At 60.6% G+C, this 18248-nt stretch overlaps 1 protein-coding gene across 1 annotated transcript in view; it reads right to left on the bottom strand.

The window, feature by feature from the left end:
• Nucleotides 1-3891: 3891 nt before the first annotated feature.
• Nucleotides 3892-18248, bottom strand: part of Il21r (interleukin 21 receptor) — a gene marked incomplete in the record, with an annotated part of 32989 nt that continues 18632 nt past the window's right edge. The window contains 8 exon segments of the mRNA XM_013504819.1: nt 3892-5290; nt 6258-6342; nt 7264-7366; nt 8063-8240; nt 9018-9172; nt 11276-11475; nt 13165-13267; nt 15921-15991. Of these exon segments, the coding sequence (XP_013360273.1) occupies nt 4544-5290; nt 6258-6342; nt 7264-7366; nt 8063-8240; nt 9018-9172; nt 11276-11475; nt 13165-13267; nt 15921-15991 (1642 nt within the window).

Below are 18248 nucleotides of genomic sequence, written 5' to 3'. Positions count from 1 at the left end.
TCTGCCCGAGGTCCGAGGCAGGCCCTTCCGCCCCGAGGGGGAGGCCGGCGCTCTTCTGGATGAGGTAGAAAGAAGCGGCTGACGTTTCCCCTCCTGTGGTCCTCACAACGGCGCTGTGGGGTTATAGGGTCCCCGCCACCACCTTCAACCAGCGCCCCCCGGTTCCAGCACTTGCCAGCAGGCGGCAGCAGCCGCCCGAGCGTCTTTTTCCTGATCATTCCGCGTTAAACTTGTTCCTCCCTGAGATGTAAAATCTGGCTGGGGGGGAGGCGGCGTGTTATACTGCTATAACACAGTAATAGCAACACTTCCTGAGCCCTTGCAAGCTGCCGGACACCCAGGGGCACTCGGGGTCTCACAGCAGCCCAGAAGTAGGTGCGATCGCTGTGCTCCCTGTCGGAGCAAACTGACCCGAGGAGATGAAGGGCAGGTCGCGCAGAGCTGGAGGCCGCCGCACGGTCTGCTGGCCTCCTAACCTCAGACCCCTCGACGCCGTGGTTCATCTCTGTGCCCTGTCCTGTGGCTGCGTAGGTGGGGGGCAGGTGGCCTCTCCTCTGCCCTTAACCGGCTCATTCATTCACTCATTTATTCAGGCATTCAGTCATTCCTATTTTTGAGCTCCTGCCCAGAGCCAGGCAACATTCTCAGCTCTTAAGCCCAGTAGTGACTTCAGTCTCTGCTCTAGAGATGTGCACACAGCAACTACTATCCATATGTGAGACGGATTTTTAAAATTATTTTGTTTTTTTGTTTGTTTCTCCTGGTACTGGAGGTTGAACCTAGGGTCTTTGTACCGAGTTACATCACCAGCGCTTTTCCTTTCACTTTTTTATTTTAAGACAGGGTCTTGCTACGTTGCTCAGGTTGAGGTTGAACTTGAAATCCTCCTGGCTCAGCCTCCCAGAATACTGGGATTACAGATGTGCCCCACCGCACCCACCTGAGATGGGTGTTAATAGGGTATAATAGGTGTGGGAGTGGGGAGAACAAAGCCAGGTTAGCTGCAGTTCTGAGGAAAGGGCCAGCCAAAGCAAGTCCCTAAGAACGTGACAACTGGACCGAGACTGGCCCTCGTGCTCTCACTGTGCTGAGAGCGGCTCATTCCCCGCAGTGTGGGGCTCCTTATTTCTTGTTCCCTCACCGTCTGCAGAATTCCGGAGCCGCTGAGGGAAGGCGCACAGCTCGCTGCCCCATATCCCTGGCAGTCTCATCCCAGCGTGTTGGGGAGTCTCATCCCAACATCCCAAGTTGGCAGCGTGTCCAGCGCTGGACGGGCCGTGAAGAGCTTCGCTGTTCCCCGCCCCTGGTCACCTGCAGCCAGGACAGGCAGGGGGCTGGGATTTGCCCTGCAAAGGGGGCGCCCAGGGAGTGCAGCAAGGGGTGCACATGGGGGCACTTTGGGCCCCATTTCCGGGGAGAGACGAAGGACTGGTCTGAACTCCATCCTCTGCCTGTGTCCCACCAGAGCACCCCGGGAACCGCAGGCAGCACCCCAGCTGGGGCCCTGCAGAAACTGCACTCGGTCAGGTCTAATCCTGGCTGCGGGGGTCGTGAGCACTGCGCCCCAGATGGCGCCTTCCAGACTCGGGGAGGGCGGGGAGCACAGCTGGGCCGGAACGGAAGGAAGCAGACCCGCCGCTGGGGACCCACGGAGCGCTGCAGCGCCCCCTGCTGTTCCCGCCCTCTCTTTCATCCCCAGAAAGCCGATCATTCTTGCCCCTTCACAAAAGAGGAAGCCGAGGCTGGAGACGGTGAGCACCTTGCCATGGCCATTTGGACAAGTGCGGAGCCCGGCTCCTGGCCCCTTTGGGATTTTATTTTCAGTGCTGAGGATGGAGCCCAGGGCCTTGCCCGTGCTAGACAAGCGCTGGACCGCTGAGCTGCACCCTCGGGCCCCTCGGGCACTCCAAGCGTGGTGCTTTCGGGCACAAGGGATGCGATTAGGGTAACGTGCTGCAGGGACAGCAGCCTGCCACAAGCGGCACTGGCACACAAATGGAATGTATCGCTCAAAGCCAGGACACCCCGGGGCGTGCGCTAACAAACGGCCCATCTTGGCAGCTGTGGGAGGTAGGGGATGAGTTTGTGGCTCACAGAACGTGTCCATCCGGGTGTTCCGGGGACCTGGCCCTCACCTCCTCACAGGAAGGCCCAGGCTGCTGCAGTAGTCACCATCCCAAGCACCACCAGTCAGCGGGACCGGAAAACACTTGGTCAGGTGCTCTGTCCAGAAGTGAGACTGACCACTTCTGCGCGTAGCTCACTGGCAGGTCTGGGCCTGGGGCCCCTCTGACCACCAGGAGCCAGGAGGTGAAGCTCTGCCACGTCCCCAGAAGACCACAAGTGGGAACTGTGTGGCGGAGAGCATAATGGTTTCCATACTCAGGTGGCTCAACAGTCCAGGGGGCATGTGGGTTTCAGGTACGGTTGGATCCAGGAGCTCGAGAGACATTAAAAAAAAGAAGACTCCATCTCTCAGTTCTGCTTTCTCAGCGTGTTATCTTCATCTCAGACAGGCTGCTTCCTCCTGGTGACCCCCAGCAGCTGCAAGCCCAGCCCCTCTTCACAGCTCAGCAGTCTCAGCGGAAAGAGCAGGAGGCAGCTTGGGTCATGTTTATCCCGGAGTTGTCCTCTGGCCAGAGAGTGGAGTGCTCTGGCGGGCAGCTCTGGGTCCCTTAGGCACTTCCTGGCAGGACAGTCGCTGCGCAGCCCTGGGTAGTCATCGAGTCAGTAGCTGGAAACTAGCCGTGGTGGAGGTATTCACCCCAGGAAAATAAGCAAACGCTACAGATCGGGCTTTACTGCCCGCTGTGTGCCAGACGTGGGTACAGCAGCGAACAAAGCGAAGTCCCTGCTCCGTGGGGCTCGAGCTCTCTCCCGGCTTGTTTCCAGCACCTGCTTCTCCGTCTCCATCCAGCTGCTCTTCCAGCCTCCGACCAGCCTTCCCCATGCAGGCCTCCGTCCGGCTCCATCCGCCGCTGCGCGGGGAGGGCCTCGTCCCGCCCCGTTCTGCCCGCAGGACCGGCGCTGGTCGTGCACCGATCCTCCGCACTCCCGCGTGAGCAAGCCGATGTCAGAGAGGAGGCCCCGGTCCCGCACTCCACGCGCCGGAGCGCTGAGCTGGTCCCTGGGGAGCCTGTGGCTCAGTGGTGCCCGCACCCTGTTGCTCCCAAGAGGTGTGAAAGCCACCGCGCACCTTCCCCCTGCCGTCCCTAGGGTGCGCGAGGGGGAGGGGCGCAGCTTGCACATCTGAGCCTCACAGCCCACGTGCTGCCATCAGCCTGCTGCTAGACCCAGCGGTGTTCTAGAACCTTCCCGCCCCACGCCGGCCCCGAGAGTGCTCGCGCCCTCCCGGGGGACCCCTCTGCCATACTCCCGCAGCAGACAGACTGCTTCTGCGTCAGACCTTCCTCAGGGACCTGCTGAGGCGGAGCTGGGACAGGGGCTCCCACAGGCTCCTGAGCAGGGTCGCCCTCCTGCCTTAACTCGGCTCGGTCCCTCGAGGGGCATCTTAGAGGGGCAGCAGCCTAGCTGCTTCCACCGTGATTCTCCGCAGTGCCTGGCACATATGGGCAGCTCCTAACAGAACGGCGGCGCTTAGCAGCACTAGCTGCTTAATTCTCCTTTCCCTGGCAAGCACCTCGGCTTCCCCCGGGTCCCCAGGGTGAGAAATAAGGTGCCAGGACGGAGCCGGGGAGGGAGAGTGCAGGGTGTGGAGGCCGGGACACAGGGCGCCGCTCCTACCCACGTCTTTGTGTCCCCACCACACTCCAAGTGCCGCAGGGGAGGGTCCTGCGCGCTGTGCTAGCCTCGCAATGCCTGGCATGTACTGGTGCTTGATAAATAGTTCTTGGGTGTGTAAGGGGATTTTCAAAAACATGGGCAGCAGAAGCCAGAAAAAGAAATCTTGGTTAAATGAGGCTGTTTCTGAGACAAGGCTGAGTGCGTGCTTTCAGCCTGGAAACCCCCGTGAGTTGGGGGGTGGCCCCCGGCCGGGCACTCTCCTCCCCCCCGCCCTGGCGCCAGCCTGCCTGCCACAGGCGGCCTCCCCCGGGCAGGCCATGCGGTCCCCATTTTCCTGGCATGGAAACTTGGTCCGAGTTGCTCGGCCAGGAAGCATCAGAGCCGGCGTTCAGACCTGTATCCTCGTCACCCCCGCTGTCCCACCGCCAGGGTCACTGTGGGCTCACTCTGTCCCTTCCCCTTCCTGAAAGGTGACAGGAGGTGACAGCGGCAGCCTGGATGTCTGTGGCTCCCGGCTGCTGGACCCGACACCTGTCCCTGACGGTGCCCCTCGGCCTGCAGCGGGGGAGGAGGGAGGCGGGCGTCTGCGTCCCGGCGGCGCCCCAGCTGCCCACACTCATGGCCGAGGGACAGTCGCAGGTGTGGCAGGTGACACGCCGCGGCCACGGTGTGCATTGCACACGCGCACATACAGGAACACTGCAAACACCGGGCCCGAGGCCAGTCCCGCCACCAACCGGGCGGTCCTGCCTCTGGGCCCTGCCCCTGGGTTTGTCACGGCCCAGCGCCACGGCCGGCCCTAGACAGCCAGGCCACTTTTCTCGCTGGCCTGGGGCTCAGGTCCCTCGGGCGGAGGCTCCGTGATCACCCACTGGCGGAGGTAGCTCCGGGGCGGCCCCTCGTCCCTGGGGCCGGCGAAGTCACACTCCACGGGGCTGCCACAGTCCGAGCCCGCAAAGCCGCTGTCGAATGTGTCCATGTCCAGGCCAGCGGGGGGCGAGGCCGCCTCGCTCCCCGAGACCCCTCCGGGTGACACCCAGTCCTCATCTGCAGGGGGCAGCTTCAGCCTGTCCAGCAGGCTGCCCAACGGCCCTCCCAGCCCGGGGCCCCCGGCCGAGACGCAGCCACAGGGCAGCACTGTGGTCCCCCTGTCCAGGAGCAGGTCCTCTGGGCTGGGGCCGGGCTCGAGGCCAGTGTCCAGATTCCAGGCTGGGTAGCCATCGCTCCCGCAGCTGCTAGGCCAGGTGCACAGCTCCTCCGCGTCCACCACCATCACCGTGTCGATGGACACCAGGCCGTACGGCCGGTCCTTCTCCTCACTGTACTCTGAGCCACACGCACTGCCGGCCACGGAGGGTGAGCCGGGCTCAGGCGCCCCATCAGACTCCAGCAGGTCTGCAGGCCCCGGCGGCAGCCCCAGGGCCTCCGGTCCCTTGGCCGGACTCCTCGATGGGCGGCAGTCGGGCACCTCCAGGATGGAGGGTGCTGCTGGGCTCCAGGGTCCGAGCTGCAGGCTGGAGGCAGTGAGCGGGGTGCCCACCCACTTCTGTGAGAGAGAGACAGAGTCAGTGGGGGGCAGGCTGAGGCTGGGGTGCAGACACACAGTCAAAAGCGGCTAAAGAGAGAGGACAGCCAGGAAGAGAAGGAGCCAGACGTGGGGGAGAGAGACACACAGAGGAATCGGGAGTGCGATGCTCCGCCGCTGGGTCCCCGACATCATCCAGTCCCCACTCTGGGTGTAAGGTCATTTCTTAGCTGCGTGGCCTTGCGTGAGTTCCTTCCCCTCTCTGTGCCTCAGTTTCCTCATCTATATAATGGATCCACCCCATGGGCGCTGTGAGGAGTGATTACTGTAGGTGAGGCTCCTACATAGGCCAGGACACAGGTACCCGGTGAAAGTGATAGAAAATCAGTGTGACGGTTGAGCTTCCGGTAGGAGGAAAGGGCAGGTCCCCTGGGCTGGAGTTCGGGTCCCTCCCTGCCCTGCAAAAGCCATGTCCCCATCTGAATGTCAGGCTCTGCTGCTGGGGTCTTGGCGTTGGGCTCTTGGGGCAGGCGCTCAATCAGTGCTCTAGTTCTGACTTCCTGCGGCATCGGGGGCCAGAGCTGGAAGCCCCCTCCCATCCCCCGTGCCCTCCCATCCCCGCCCCCTTCACCACATCCTCTCCTCAGGCCCCTGCGCCCCGCAGTGGTGGGTAGAGGGCCCTGAGGTGGCAGAGGGCAGGGCTCTCTCACTTGGCAGGTGTTTGTCGGATCTTGCAGGCGGCCAGGTCCTCTGCAGAACCCCCTACCACCCCACAGCAGTGACGTGGAGGAAAAGCCCAGGGGTCCAGGCTGTGCCTCCAGGGAACCCTGGCCCCCCCTGCTGCGGTGTGGCTGGGAGCTATTGAAGCCTAGCGTCAGTTCTGCACTGAAGGCTTTACTGTCTGCACTTTGCAGTTGAGGAAACTGAGGCCTGGCTGGGACCTGGGGTGAGGGTGGGGTAGGGCTCCCAGAAAGGGCAGGGTACCTACCTTGAAGTCTCCTCTGTGGCCCTCATATAGGGGCTGGAAGAACCTCTCCGGGCTGGGCACGGGTGCCCACACCTCCTTCCACAGCCTAGGGGAATGGAGTCGGGTCAGCTCCTGACTGCAGCCAGGGGCACACACCTCCCACACTGACGCTGCCTCCTTTGTCCCACAGGACGCTCAACACCTACCAGGACACAGCCCAGACACCTTTCTTCCCAGCCTGGGGCTCAGTTACCACATCCATGAAATGGGAGCAGCAGCTGTCTCTCAGGTGCCTGAGATGCATTGGGATCAGGGGTCTGCAGCCCACTGCATGCAACTTCCTGCTCGGAGCCAGAGATGGGCAGGGAGCCAACTCCACAGGGCTGGGGAGACCTGATACCCAGCACCCAGCACGGCGCAGTGCTCGGCTGGAGCAGCTGCCTATTTCTGGCATCGTAATCTCTCCCTTCCCCACTCTCTGTCTCTGGTCCCAGCATCTAGCTGAGCAGGAGCAGAAGGAGCTGCGTCCCAGAGCTCTGTGCCCGGTGCCTGACACTCGGGGGCTCAGCGAACAGCGGCCGGCCGTCCTCCCCGGCCAGGCAGGCGCAAATCCGCCGCCTACACAGATCAACAGACTCTCTCCCTGACGGGTGGGTGGGGTGGGCGGACAATCGCGCCAGCCCCGCTCACCCCCACCCGGAGGCCCCTGTGCCTCTCGGGGCTCCAAGCTTAGAGGTCACCGGACGAGACCACAACCGAGGTCTCTGTGAAGGGCACAAGGTTTCCACCCCAGCTCCTCCGTTCACAGCTGTGTGACCTCGGGCCACTGCCTTGACTGCGCTGTGCTTTGATTTCCCCGTTTGTGACATATACTGCGCGGCCAGGGCTGTGTGAGTGCCCTGCACGCAGGAAACACGAGGCGGCTCTTAGTCACCGCTGTCATCACTGTCACGATGACAGGCGTGGCCCCCGCCCCGGGAAGGGTCCTGGCTGACCCCTCGCTGCTTCCCTGGTCCCCTGGCCTCACCTCCAAGGCAGGCGGATCTTCAGGCCCGTGAAGACAATGGCTGGGGTGACCAAGACAACCAGGGACAGGAGCAGCATGCGGGTGTCCCAGCCTGCCTTGGGCTCTGCGGAGAAAGCAAACGGTGGGTCCACAGGGGCTGTACACGGATGAGCAGGTGGGGACACTGTGGGCACCTCGCGCAGAGAGGGGCCTGGGTTCGGATCCCACTCCCGCCTGCTATCGCTTGGCTCTTAAGTGGCCCCCAGAGGCCCGTGTGTTGAGGCTGGTCCCCAGGCTCCAGGGCTATGGAAAGAAGACGGACCCATTCAGAGGTGGGGCTAGTGCCAGAGGCAGAGCACTGGGGCACGTCCTTGCAGGAGATCCTGGGGCCTTGAGCCCTCCTCCTCCTCTTTGCTTCCCAGGTGCTGCAGGAGGAGCAGGCGGCCTCCATAACACGCTCCCACCATGAAGCACTGGGCCGCCACAGGCCAAAGCAGCAGGGCCAGGAGACCACGCACTGAGACCTCAGAAACCTTGAGCCAAAATTACCCTTCTCCTCTGCTAAGCTGCCTCTCCCAGGGATTGTGTCACAGTGCTGGAAAGCTGATTAGCACATCTGTTTGCAACTTAGTTCCCTCCTCTGTGAAGTGAGGAGTCCGAGTCTCATGTCCCAGTTAGGAGGGTAAAAGGCCCGTTCAGAAAGCACAGCTGGCACCCACACTGCACATCTGGGGGTGAGCCGTACTGCAGGTCTCGGGCTCGCTTGGGCCAGGACAGGGTCAGGTACCGGAATGGGAAGTTCACTGTGCTTCACACCTACCCTCAGGCTGGGTCTGAAAGATGACAGGGTCACTCCACTCGCTCCAGGTTCCCCCAAAGAAGGAACTGGGCTGAGGTCCTGCCCGCACCTGCAGCTCATAGCTTGAGTTTTTGCGGAACTCTCCGGGGAGAAGGGAAATGCCTCTGGAATCCACTGAGATTAGCTTCGTCACCGGACTCTGCCAGGAAGGAGAGAAGGCAGGGGTCACCCACACTGGCCCCTGCTTCCAGCAGAAGTCCCCCCACTTCAGCCCCATCAGAGTGGCTGGGTGCCCCTTCCCCTCCACAGCCATCAGGACTGGGCGGCCTCAGCCTGCCTGTGACACGACCCCAATCGCTCCCCACCCGCTGTCCCACTCACCCTCCCTTCAGGGACAGAGAGTCCCAGGAGTGGCCACAGGCCGGAACAGCCCAGAGAGTGGGCACCCTTGGGGCTCCTCAACAGCTGGCGATGTAGTGACCTACGCCAGTGCGACCTCCTCTAGAGGGGGCATTTCTGGAGGTTTCCGCTGGCCACATCTTATCAATGGGAATCTTTGGAGGTCTTCCCTGAGGACATTCTAAGCAATGGCATTTATGAAAATCTTCAGCTGGGGCAGTGAGAGTAGATGGACAATGCTGGGACCCTTCAGCTGGACTGCTCTGACTAGGGGCCGTTCCAATCTCTCAGGGCCACAGGCCCTAAAGCAACCGACGCCTCTGGAGCCTTCAGCTTGGGACAACTGGCCCTTTGACCCAGGACTCTCAGTGACTATAACTCTCTAGTGGTGGCACTCTGAGTGAGAGGGAGGTTCTAGAAACTTCCTGCGGAGGAAACAGGACTAGAGAGAACTGTGAAGGGGTTTCCTGCTCAGGGAGAGAGAAGAGGGAGCGCCCCGCTGCCCTCAGGCCCCACCACACGCCCAGATGCTCCTGCCCTGGCCCGAGGCTGGGCCACACACGCGCCCGCTCCTCACCAGCACCAAGGGGTCCGCCCGGTTCCTGTACTGCAGCTCGTACTGCAGCTTGCCTTGAAGCGCGTAGAAGGCAGGGTCTTCATAATCCGAGCGCCAAGCGATGTTGTAGCGCCCCGAGAAGGTCACAGTCACATTGAAAGGAGGAGCCGGCTTGACTTCGAGGAAAAACCCAGACAGATAAAACAGGGTGAGTCGGAGCTACAGGCGAGAAGACCTGGTGAGGGGACAGAGGGCACCCGGCCCCCCTCGGCCATCAGGACCACGCGAGGGATGCTGGGCAAAGCTCTCGATGCTGCACGCACATCTCGGTTTATTTAGACTGGAGCCCATTGCAAACCGAGACGAGGGGGTCAGGGAAACGATGAGGCAAGTCCGGGCATTGTGGGAAAATAAAGATGGCCGCAGGCTTCCTGGGGTCTGGCAGGACTCAGGTTCCCTCAGCCCTGACTGGAAGGCAGGCCTGCGGGCCAGGGTCTTCTAAGTTTTTTAGAAAAAGGAGGAAGGAAGGAAGGGAAGGAAGGAAAGAATGAAGGAGGGAGGGAGGGAAGCCCTTCAAATCTCTGAGGCCCAAGCTGCATAGAGAAGGCGCGAACTCCAGGAGGAGGAGGCAAGGGTTCTGTTGGCGAAACACCCTCCTCTGCCCGCTGTAGGTCTGCCGCCATCTACCACCTCCCGGGGTCCCTCTGCGACTCTGCTTACCCCCTGCCTACCTCCCTCTCTGGGCTTCGTTCCCTAGGGCAGAGGCTTTGTCTTCCTGGTCCAATCTGGGTCCCAGCTCCTAGCACAGAGCCTGGTGCACAGTAGGCCCTCAAGATATATTTGTCAAATTAACAAATCTACCTTTCGGGGCTCCCAAGAGACGCAAAGACCTGAGGAGCTGCTTGTGAGCCTGACACACTCTAGGGACTCCGACCGCGGCCGGAGGGTGAGGCCACTGGGGGAGCTTTGTGTCCTATGTCTGCGACGGGAACTCCAAATCTTGGGGATCCCTCTCCCCTAGGTTCCTGCACGGCCTGGGCTGGGTGAGGCTCTCAGAGGAGCCCAGGCACTGAGAGCCGCCCTGTGTGTGCTCAGGAGACGTTGGCAGAGGCACCTGGGGGGCGGAATGGGGCCTGGGACTGAGGCCTCTGGCAGGACGAGGAGGAGATCACAGCGGGGAGCGGGGTGCTGCTCTGAGAAGTGTGCCCTTTCGAGAGAGCGCGGCCGCCCCTTCTGGGCCCTGAGCTATTCCCATCTGTGGCTGCCCAGAGGCCAGGTGCCACGGGGGTGGGCCGCAGCTGCCCGCACCCTTGGAGAGGCAGAGCACGTGTGTCAGGGCCTCCACGGCCCTCGCGGCTGTGAGCCAGGGGGTGTCTGTGCTTGAGCACTGAGCGTGCCACAGGCACCCGGGGGCCCGCGAGGTCTCTGCGAGTGTCTGAGGGGCCTTTAGCAGCCCCAGGGTGTGAGCTGGGGAAACACCTCAACCAGCGCCTGGGCGGGGGTGCGTCTATGTGTGCCTGCGTGTGTGAGGCCTCACTCACACCTTCCAAGGCCTGGGTCTCACTCCGCAAGGTGTGAATCTCAGACAGCCGCCCACACCCAGGCCGGGCCCTGGGAGTCTGGGGAGAGGAGCCCCGAAGGGGAGGAGGCCAGGACACCCGCTGCGGGCTCTGCACGTGTGGGGCCAATGCAAAGACGCATGCGTACACACACTCACAGACATGCACATCCACACGCGCTTGGAGACACACAGACACACACCCAGAGACTCACACACCAGCCCACTGATACACACAGACGCACACCCAGACACACACAGACATAGGGGTACACTGAGACAGACACAGGGACACACCCGGACACACATGCAGACACACACACACACACACACAAGCCCCTTCTCCATCCTTGCGCTGGGCCCCTTCCTGCCTCCAGCCTGCAGGGAAATTTCTGGGCTCCCTGGAGCTCATGCAGGCGAGGACATTGGGAGGCTGTCCCTCATGACAGTGTCCTCCACCCGTCTTATCACGCACGGCAACATCCCGAGGTAAGCGAGCCCTGGCCAGGATCACAGAAGCGGGCAGGGGCTGGGACGCAGCCGGAGCCCAGAAGTCCTGGGTCCCTGGCATGGCTCCTTTTAAGCCTCTGCCGTCTGTCTTAGGAGCTAAAGCCCATCACACCGTAGTAAGAGCTAGTGCCTCTAACAAGCGAACTCTAAGGAGAAGGGAGGGCACCGCACAGGTCGTTCGGAGCGGGCGACGGGGCCGAGGGGCACTCACTTCTCTCAGCCAGCAAGAAGCTGCCGCACTCCTGGGAGTAGTCGCCAGACTCGTCCGTCACGTTGACAGTGAAAATGTCGTCGGCCATGAAGCGGAACACGTCCATGTGGCACGTGTACTTGGCGTGTGTGGCGTTGTGGCCGGACCTGTGCAGGCTGCAGGAGGTGACCTCGTCCTGAAGTTCCACGTTCGGGTCTTGCCTTGGGAGACAGAGAGACCGGTCATGGCCGGAGGCCAGTAGGGCTCAGCCCTGGGGACCGGGAAGGCATCCGGGGCTCAGGGCTGGGAGGACTGCGGTGGGGTGGCATCGCCTGGTCCAACCATCCCCTCCTGGGGAGGGGTCCCCGCCCCTGCAGCTTTCCTCATGGACTGTGTCCAGCCTCAGCTTGCATACTTCCCAGGGACCAGGGACTCACTACCTCATTCAGGACAGCAGCTCTCAGCTTGGAAATTCGGGCCATTCTCGATCAGACCAAGCCTAGATCCGTCCCTGTTAATTCCCACAGTGGGAGAAGGAGTTCCTTCCTCTTTCTATTCAATATCTCCTGAATACCGATCAAAGCCTGTGCTGTAATCCAAATGAATTTCATTCTTGCTCTGGGTAAACTTCAGGAAGCTGGTGGGATGGTGTTGGGGAAAAGGCTTTGGCCTTTTCACTGGGTAGAAGTGACGGGTTTTAAAGTATGTATAGAAGTTCATGATCACCCTCCAGGACCAATATAGGCAATGTGTTAAGTTTACTAGAACAGAAACTTTTACTGAATAAAGACTCTCCAAGCATCCAGCCCAGACCACTGCAGTGGCTTTGTGATAGCATCCCTGCCTTGGCCCTTCTCCCTGAAATCTGTCTATCCCTCTCCTGCAACAGCCAGGGAGGACCTTTAAAAACTCCCTGTCACCTCCTTGCCTCAAACCCTCCAGCAGCAATTCTTTATTTCCTTCTAGTGAAGTCAGCTACTGCCTCCCTCTTGCCTTCTTTGCTTGTTATTTTCTGTGGCTTACTCTCCAGCTGCACAGCCTCCTTGCTGTCCCTTGGTCTCACCCACAGGGCCTTTGCATGTGCTACCCACCTGCCTCTCCTGTCCTTTCCCAGCTCAGTGGCCACTGCTTCCCTTCCAGAAAGGCCAGACCTGACTGCCCTGGCTGGAGAGACTCTCCACTCCCCACTCTGCTCCAGGTTTTGTTCTTTGTGTTTATTGTCTGTCCCCCAGCTGCCACCTCTCCAAAACATCAGTTCTGAGACATCTGGGACCATGCAGGTGTGAGCCCCCTGGGGCTCTCTGGTCAGAGGAGCATAGTGGGTGTGTTTGGAGGGACCGGTGTATCAAGGGGTAACAGAACAGAACGCAGTGACCTTTATCCCGGGCTGCAGGTGAGCTGATAAGGACCTGCTGGCTTTAGAGCTGAGGAGCCTAGGTTTAATCACAGACCCACCGCTTACTGGCTACCTGACCCTGCCCGGGTGCCTCACCTCTCTCACCTTCAGTGTGCTCATCTGGAAAATGGGAGTGATAACTGGAAGCAATCGATCATTCGTGTGAAGCACACAGTAGGGCGCCTGGAACCTGCTAAGTGCTTACCAAGTCCTGCGGGAGTCTGGCCGTCCTGGGGGGGGTCTCACAACCAGTCAGGCCTGTGTGGGGCGGGGCAGAGCAGCCCCGGGGCCTCCCTTGTGCACGGCGGCCAAGCCCCCCGAGTGTCGGTGGCTGCGGCTGAGGTGGGCACAGCGGCCCCAGCTCAGGGAGCTGCCCCTGCAGTGAGACCCGAGGGAGCCCTGGAGGTGGCCGCCGTGTGTCTGTTGTTAAGCTCTGTGCAGAACACACAGTACCGTGGTCCCGCTCAGTCTCTCGTCGCCCGCGTCCGCGGGTTGGCGAGGCCCGGCCCCTTACCAGGTAAGGGTGAGCGTGCTGGGGTGGAGGGTCCACATCTCCACGATGCAGGTGACCGTCTGGAGGTAGTCCGTGTAGCAGTCGAGGTCCGGGCAGCCCCAGCCTGAGGGCACAGAGAGAAGGGTCTAGCAGGGAGCTTTGGAGTCCCAGGGCCAGGATGAAGACAGGGACCTGGAGGCCCTTAAGATGAGGGACGCAGGGGTCACCTGGGAATTGTAACTCTCACTGCCTCAAGGCTGGCCATGCAGACTGGGCTCTCCTGCTGCAGAACAGAATAAGGACGCTGTCCCCATCTTGGCCCCCTTCCCAGGCCCCGGACATGGCTCCCAGGCCAGTGCGGGCCTCGGAGCGGCATAGCTCACACACACCGCACATCCCATGAGGTTCCCAAGTGCGAGGCTGGCAACTCCCCACGCCCCCACCCGAGCCTGGACAGGGAGGAGGCCCAGCTGGGGGCAGATGGCATGGCAGCACACTGCCCTGGGCGGCCGGAAGTGCTTTCTGAGGGGAGAAAACCAGGAAGGACTTGAACAGCTCTGCAGAAACGTCTGCATCAAACTCCTGCCAACATGGCACATGGCCACCAAGAAGTCATCCGTGTGTCGTCCTCTCAGGTGACTGAGCTGGGAGATTTGACAGCACCCCCATAATCCTCTCACTCTGTTCTAAGACAGATGCAACTGTTGGCTAAGTTCTACTCAATGCTGGACAAAATAAAGCTTAAAGACGTTTAGTTTTGTAAAATCAACCGTTTTTTCTCTACTATGTAGTAAAACCCCTGTCCCCAGCCTTTTTTTTTTTAATTCTTCTCCCATGTCAGGGCTTGAACTCAGAGCCTTCACACTAAGCTACATCCTTTCTAAAATTTGGAGACAGGGTCTCACTTACTTGCCCAGGCTGGGCTTGAACTTGAGAGCTTCCCTGCCTCAGCCTTGCAGGGTGCTAGAGGGTCAGGCCCATGCCACACACCATGGTGGATGTGACCCTCGTCCAGGGGCTCCTTCCTAACCTCCGTGACATGTGACAGCCCATGAGGTGGGGCGCATTCCTCCCTGGGCTCACTCAGTCTGAACCTGGATTCAGAGCCAGGAGAACTGTGGCTGGAAGCATCCGTTCACCCTTCCCATCCTCCCTGTAGGGGGCAGGCTCAAGGCTCTGAGGTGAGATGGTCTCTCCTGGGTTCTCTGAGTCTGAGCCCTGAGATGCTCTCCCGGGAAAGCCAGCCAGGCCTGGGCCGGTTCTCCACAACCAGGTGTGTGGCAGACCTGTTTAACTGACTGCCACTCTCCGCCACTGTAGCCTCAGAGTCTTTCCAGCTTGGTCCCCAGGGGGCAGTTCTAGCAGAGTCTGACCCCTGGGTGGGGCGCAGGGTCTCTAGTCCGAATGCCTGGTGCAGAATAGAGGCCTGACCGTGTCAGCTCCAAGCCCAGGGCTGCAGCCCCGCCCCGTGGCTGTGCTGTCTCCGTTGGTCCCCTAGGGCTCCAGCCACTGGGAGAGCTTCCCCGGGATAGTGTTTGTCCCCAGAGGCAGAATAGCACTGAGGAGGGAGAGGCAGCCTGGGGATGGCCTCAGGGGTCAGGGAGTGAAAAGCCCGTCAGCCCTGACCCCATGGCAGCCCCAGGGCCGCCCAGGCTAGGGCTGTGGAGGCACATGGGAAGCCAAGAGGCACCAAGTGGCCGCTCTGTCCCCAGCTCAGCGACAGAGGACACGGGATGGGACCCAAAGCTGCTCCTGCTCCTGCTCGTTAACTGGAAGTGTGGGTGTCCTCAGAGCTGGGCGCTTAGACGGGTCACAGCTGTGCCATTCTCGCCGCCGTCTGCGGCAGTCACCCGCACGCGCCCCAGAGCAGAGGGGACGGACTCGCTCAGGTTCAAAACTGTTTCTCTGCTGGAAAACCGGGCACCACTGCAATGTGGTCGCGGCAGGACTGTCAGGAGGATGGGACGTCCAGTACCGCAGCGGCTTGTTGTCTGCGCTCACAGGGCATGGAGCCAGGGCGGGAGACCCGATGGCTTTCCAGAGCTAAGTGGGGGCGGGGGGTCATTGCCACTCAGAAGGAAAATAAAAACCCGCCATCTGCTTCCTGAAGGAGCTATTTGGGGCACTGGGTCTTTTGGTACAAACCAGAGCAGATGCCTCTGACTCAGCAAAGCAGAGGCTGAGTTCCCCTCTGCCTGGAGGACTCCACGCGTCCAGGCACTGCGGCCCCCTCTTCCAGGAAGCCCTCCCCGACTCACGTCTGGACCTCCCCTCTCAGGGCCGCTCCCAGCCTGCCTGGCGCTGTGTCTGACTTCTTTCCCTCTGACTGCTGCACCCCTGGCTTTCCAGGCCTCTGGGCTTTTCGTGTCTGTCTCCCTTTCTCCACCTGGGGGAGCATCAGAGCTGCTGAGGGTCAGGGATGTTAAGAAACATCTCCAAGGAGAGCTATTAAGTACGGAGAAACAGAAGTTACAGCAAAGCCAGGACTTGTGCCCCTAAGGCTGGGGGACCCGCCGAGGCTGAGAACAGTGACATTTCTCATCTCCCCGGTAAGACTTGGAGACCCAAGCCCACGGTCAGTGGAGCCCTGGTTGGATGGGTTCTTATTAATGGAGAATTGGCAGTTGGAGCTGTACCAGTCTTAGGTGCGGCGGGTCTGGGCTGGTATCTGTAGCCCAGCGCCTGCTCAGCTTTGTGGGAGGAAAAATCATGCACACGCATGCCCGCACACGCACACACACGTACGCACACGCACACGCCACGTGGCAGCTACTTACCGCCCTGGAGCATCAGCAGGAGCAAAGCAGGGACCCAGCCACGTGGCTGCATGCTGAATTCCCAAGCGTGCGGGGGCCTGCAAGAGTGCACAGCGCGGGAGAGTGAGCCCAGCCTGTGGCCAGGGCCCTGGGCAGCCTCCTTCTCACTGCCCGCCTCCGGAGGACCTGCTGCAGATTCCAGGGTTTGTCTCAAAGAAGCAAGGTCTGCGGGGCCATGGATGACCGCGAGGCTTCCTGCCCCTCAGAAATGCCTAGTTTCCCCTGGATCTCTCCTCACTCTCCCACATGCTTCTGTCCTGCTTAGCGGTCACAGTCAGAGGCTCAATAGGGAGGGGACTGCTATTCTGTCCCTGCTAAGCCTGTGGCGTATGAAATCTAACCCATGTGCTCATCTGCCTACAGTCATATGGATGCGAGGGATGAAGGATTGATTTGGAAAGTAGCATCCACCGAACAGCAACCCGAGTCCTCTCTGCCACAGAGCACCCATGACGACATTGCCCCAGTAAACCGGCTTTTCACCGAACAACCAGTCCAAGTCTCGCCAATATGGGGCACTGCTGTTGAATATTGAAGACAGGGTTAGCCCCATAAGGAGGTATTTTACTCTATCTCAAAGCCCAGGCTAGCCCCCTGGGGAGCCAGTAGAAAATCCAGGCCAGCCAGCCAGGGCAGCCTGGGCCCCCTCATTCTGACCAACACGCCGCAAGACTGTCTGGGTGCCCGGGTGAGCTGCTCTGGGAAGGGCAGCCTTTGACGCCCTGGCAGAGGAGCGACCCCTCCAGGCTGGCGACGCCGGGGCCCTCCCGGCACTGTGCAGGCTGAGCCCGGCAGCTCTGGCTCTGTTTGCGAAGGGCAGTCAGGTGGGTCTGACGCAGAGCCTGGAGACGCTCCATGCGGGGACCGAGTCTTGGATACCATCGTGAACCCCAGGAGAAGATGACCCCTTTACCAGGGCTCCCCCAGCTCCTGCTCCACTCTCACCAACAGTTCCACATCACCAAGGACGCAGTGGGAAGGGGGCACCGGCTGTGGGCCAGAGCCTTCCGATGAGCAGCTGTGTGGCTGGGGCGGATACACCTCAGCTGCTGGGAGGGACTCCGCTCTCGTACCTGGGAACCCTGTGCTCTGGTGTGAGTGTGTTTCCCGAATCCCCCAGGTCACGTGTTTTTGGAGGCAGTTCGGGTTAGACGAGGTCAGAGTGTGGGCCCCCTTGATGGCACTGGTGGCTTTACGAGAAGAGGTGGGCAGACCCACACTGGCCCGCTTGCCCTCTCTCCAGGAGAGGCCTCTGCCATGGGCTGATGCGCCGGGAGGCCCTCGCCAGGTGCAGAGCAGGCTCCAGCGCGTGCTCGAGGGCTGCCACGCTTCCCGAACTGGGGGCCAAACAAATTTGATAAATCACCAGATCTCAGGGACTTTGTTACAGCAGCAGAAAACGGACTAAGACACCCTGTTATTAATCCTGGAAGAAGTGACCTCTGAGCACAGGTAGTGGGGCCATGTCTGCCCTCACCACATGTCCACCTGTGTGACCCCAGCCCAGCCCGGGGCCCAGCGGAGCTCTGTCTGTGACACGCCCTGTTAGCTCCACTGCAGCCACAGAAAGAAGCACAGCCCACATTGCCAAGATTTGAGGCTCCTCTTCCCTCCCAATTCCTCACCTTAGATTCCTGGGAATGTTGAGGAGGCACCTGCTGCCTGTGTCTGCCTGGTGTCCCTTCCCCTTTCTTCTGAAGTGCCCCTTAAACTGGGGCCACCTCTCTGTGGTTGGGGTACAGCTGACTCCGCCCCCTGCCTATAGAATGGGCACCTGACCCACCCTGGCCAATCCAAAGGCTCCACTTGTCACACGGGGATTGACTCAGCGCTGGGCCAATCAGTGAGACAATCCTGGGATTTTTCCCTCTCTGGAGTATCTTGTAGCCATTACAGTCCCCTCTTAGGGAGAGCCTGTTTGCAATGGATGGAAATACTGAGATGTGGAGACCAAGGGTGCCCATGGAATCACCTGAGGACCTGGATCCAGCCATACCTGGTACGCATATCTGGACTTTCATTTACATGAGTCCCCAGAACTCCTTATATTGCTCAACTGCATTGAATTATATTTCTGTTGCTTTCTACCAAAGCTACCTGATACTGAGGAGTGCAGAAAAGGTCCCAGAACCTGGATTTATCTTTTTTTTTGGTCTTTTTGAGACAGGGTCTTACTAGGCAGTTCAGGCTGGCCTTGAGCTCACTTTGTAGCCCAGGCTGGTCTTGAACTCTCAAGGATCCTCCTGCCTCAGCCTCCCGAGTGCTGGGATTACAGGTGTGCACCACCAC

This window comes from Chinchilla lanigera, unplaced genomic scaffold (assembly GCF_000276665.1).
Source record: "Chinchilla lanigera isolate Chin_1 unplaced genomic scaffold, ChiLan1.0 scaffold00092, whole genome shotgun sequence".
Lineage (NCBI taxonomy): Eukaryota > Metazoa > Chordata > Mammalia > Rodentia > Chinchillidae > Chinchilla > Chinchilla lanigera.
The sequence above is the reverse complement of the archived record's forward strand: the minus strand, read 5'-3'. Positions and strand labels throughout refer to the sequence as shown.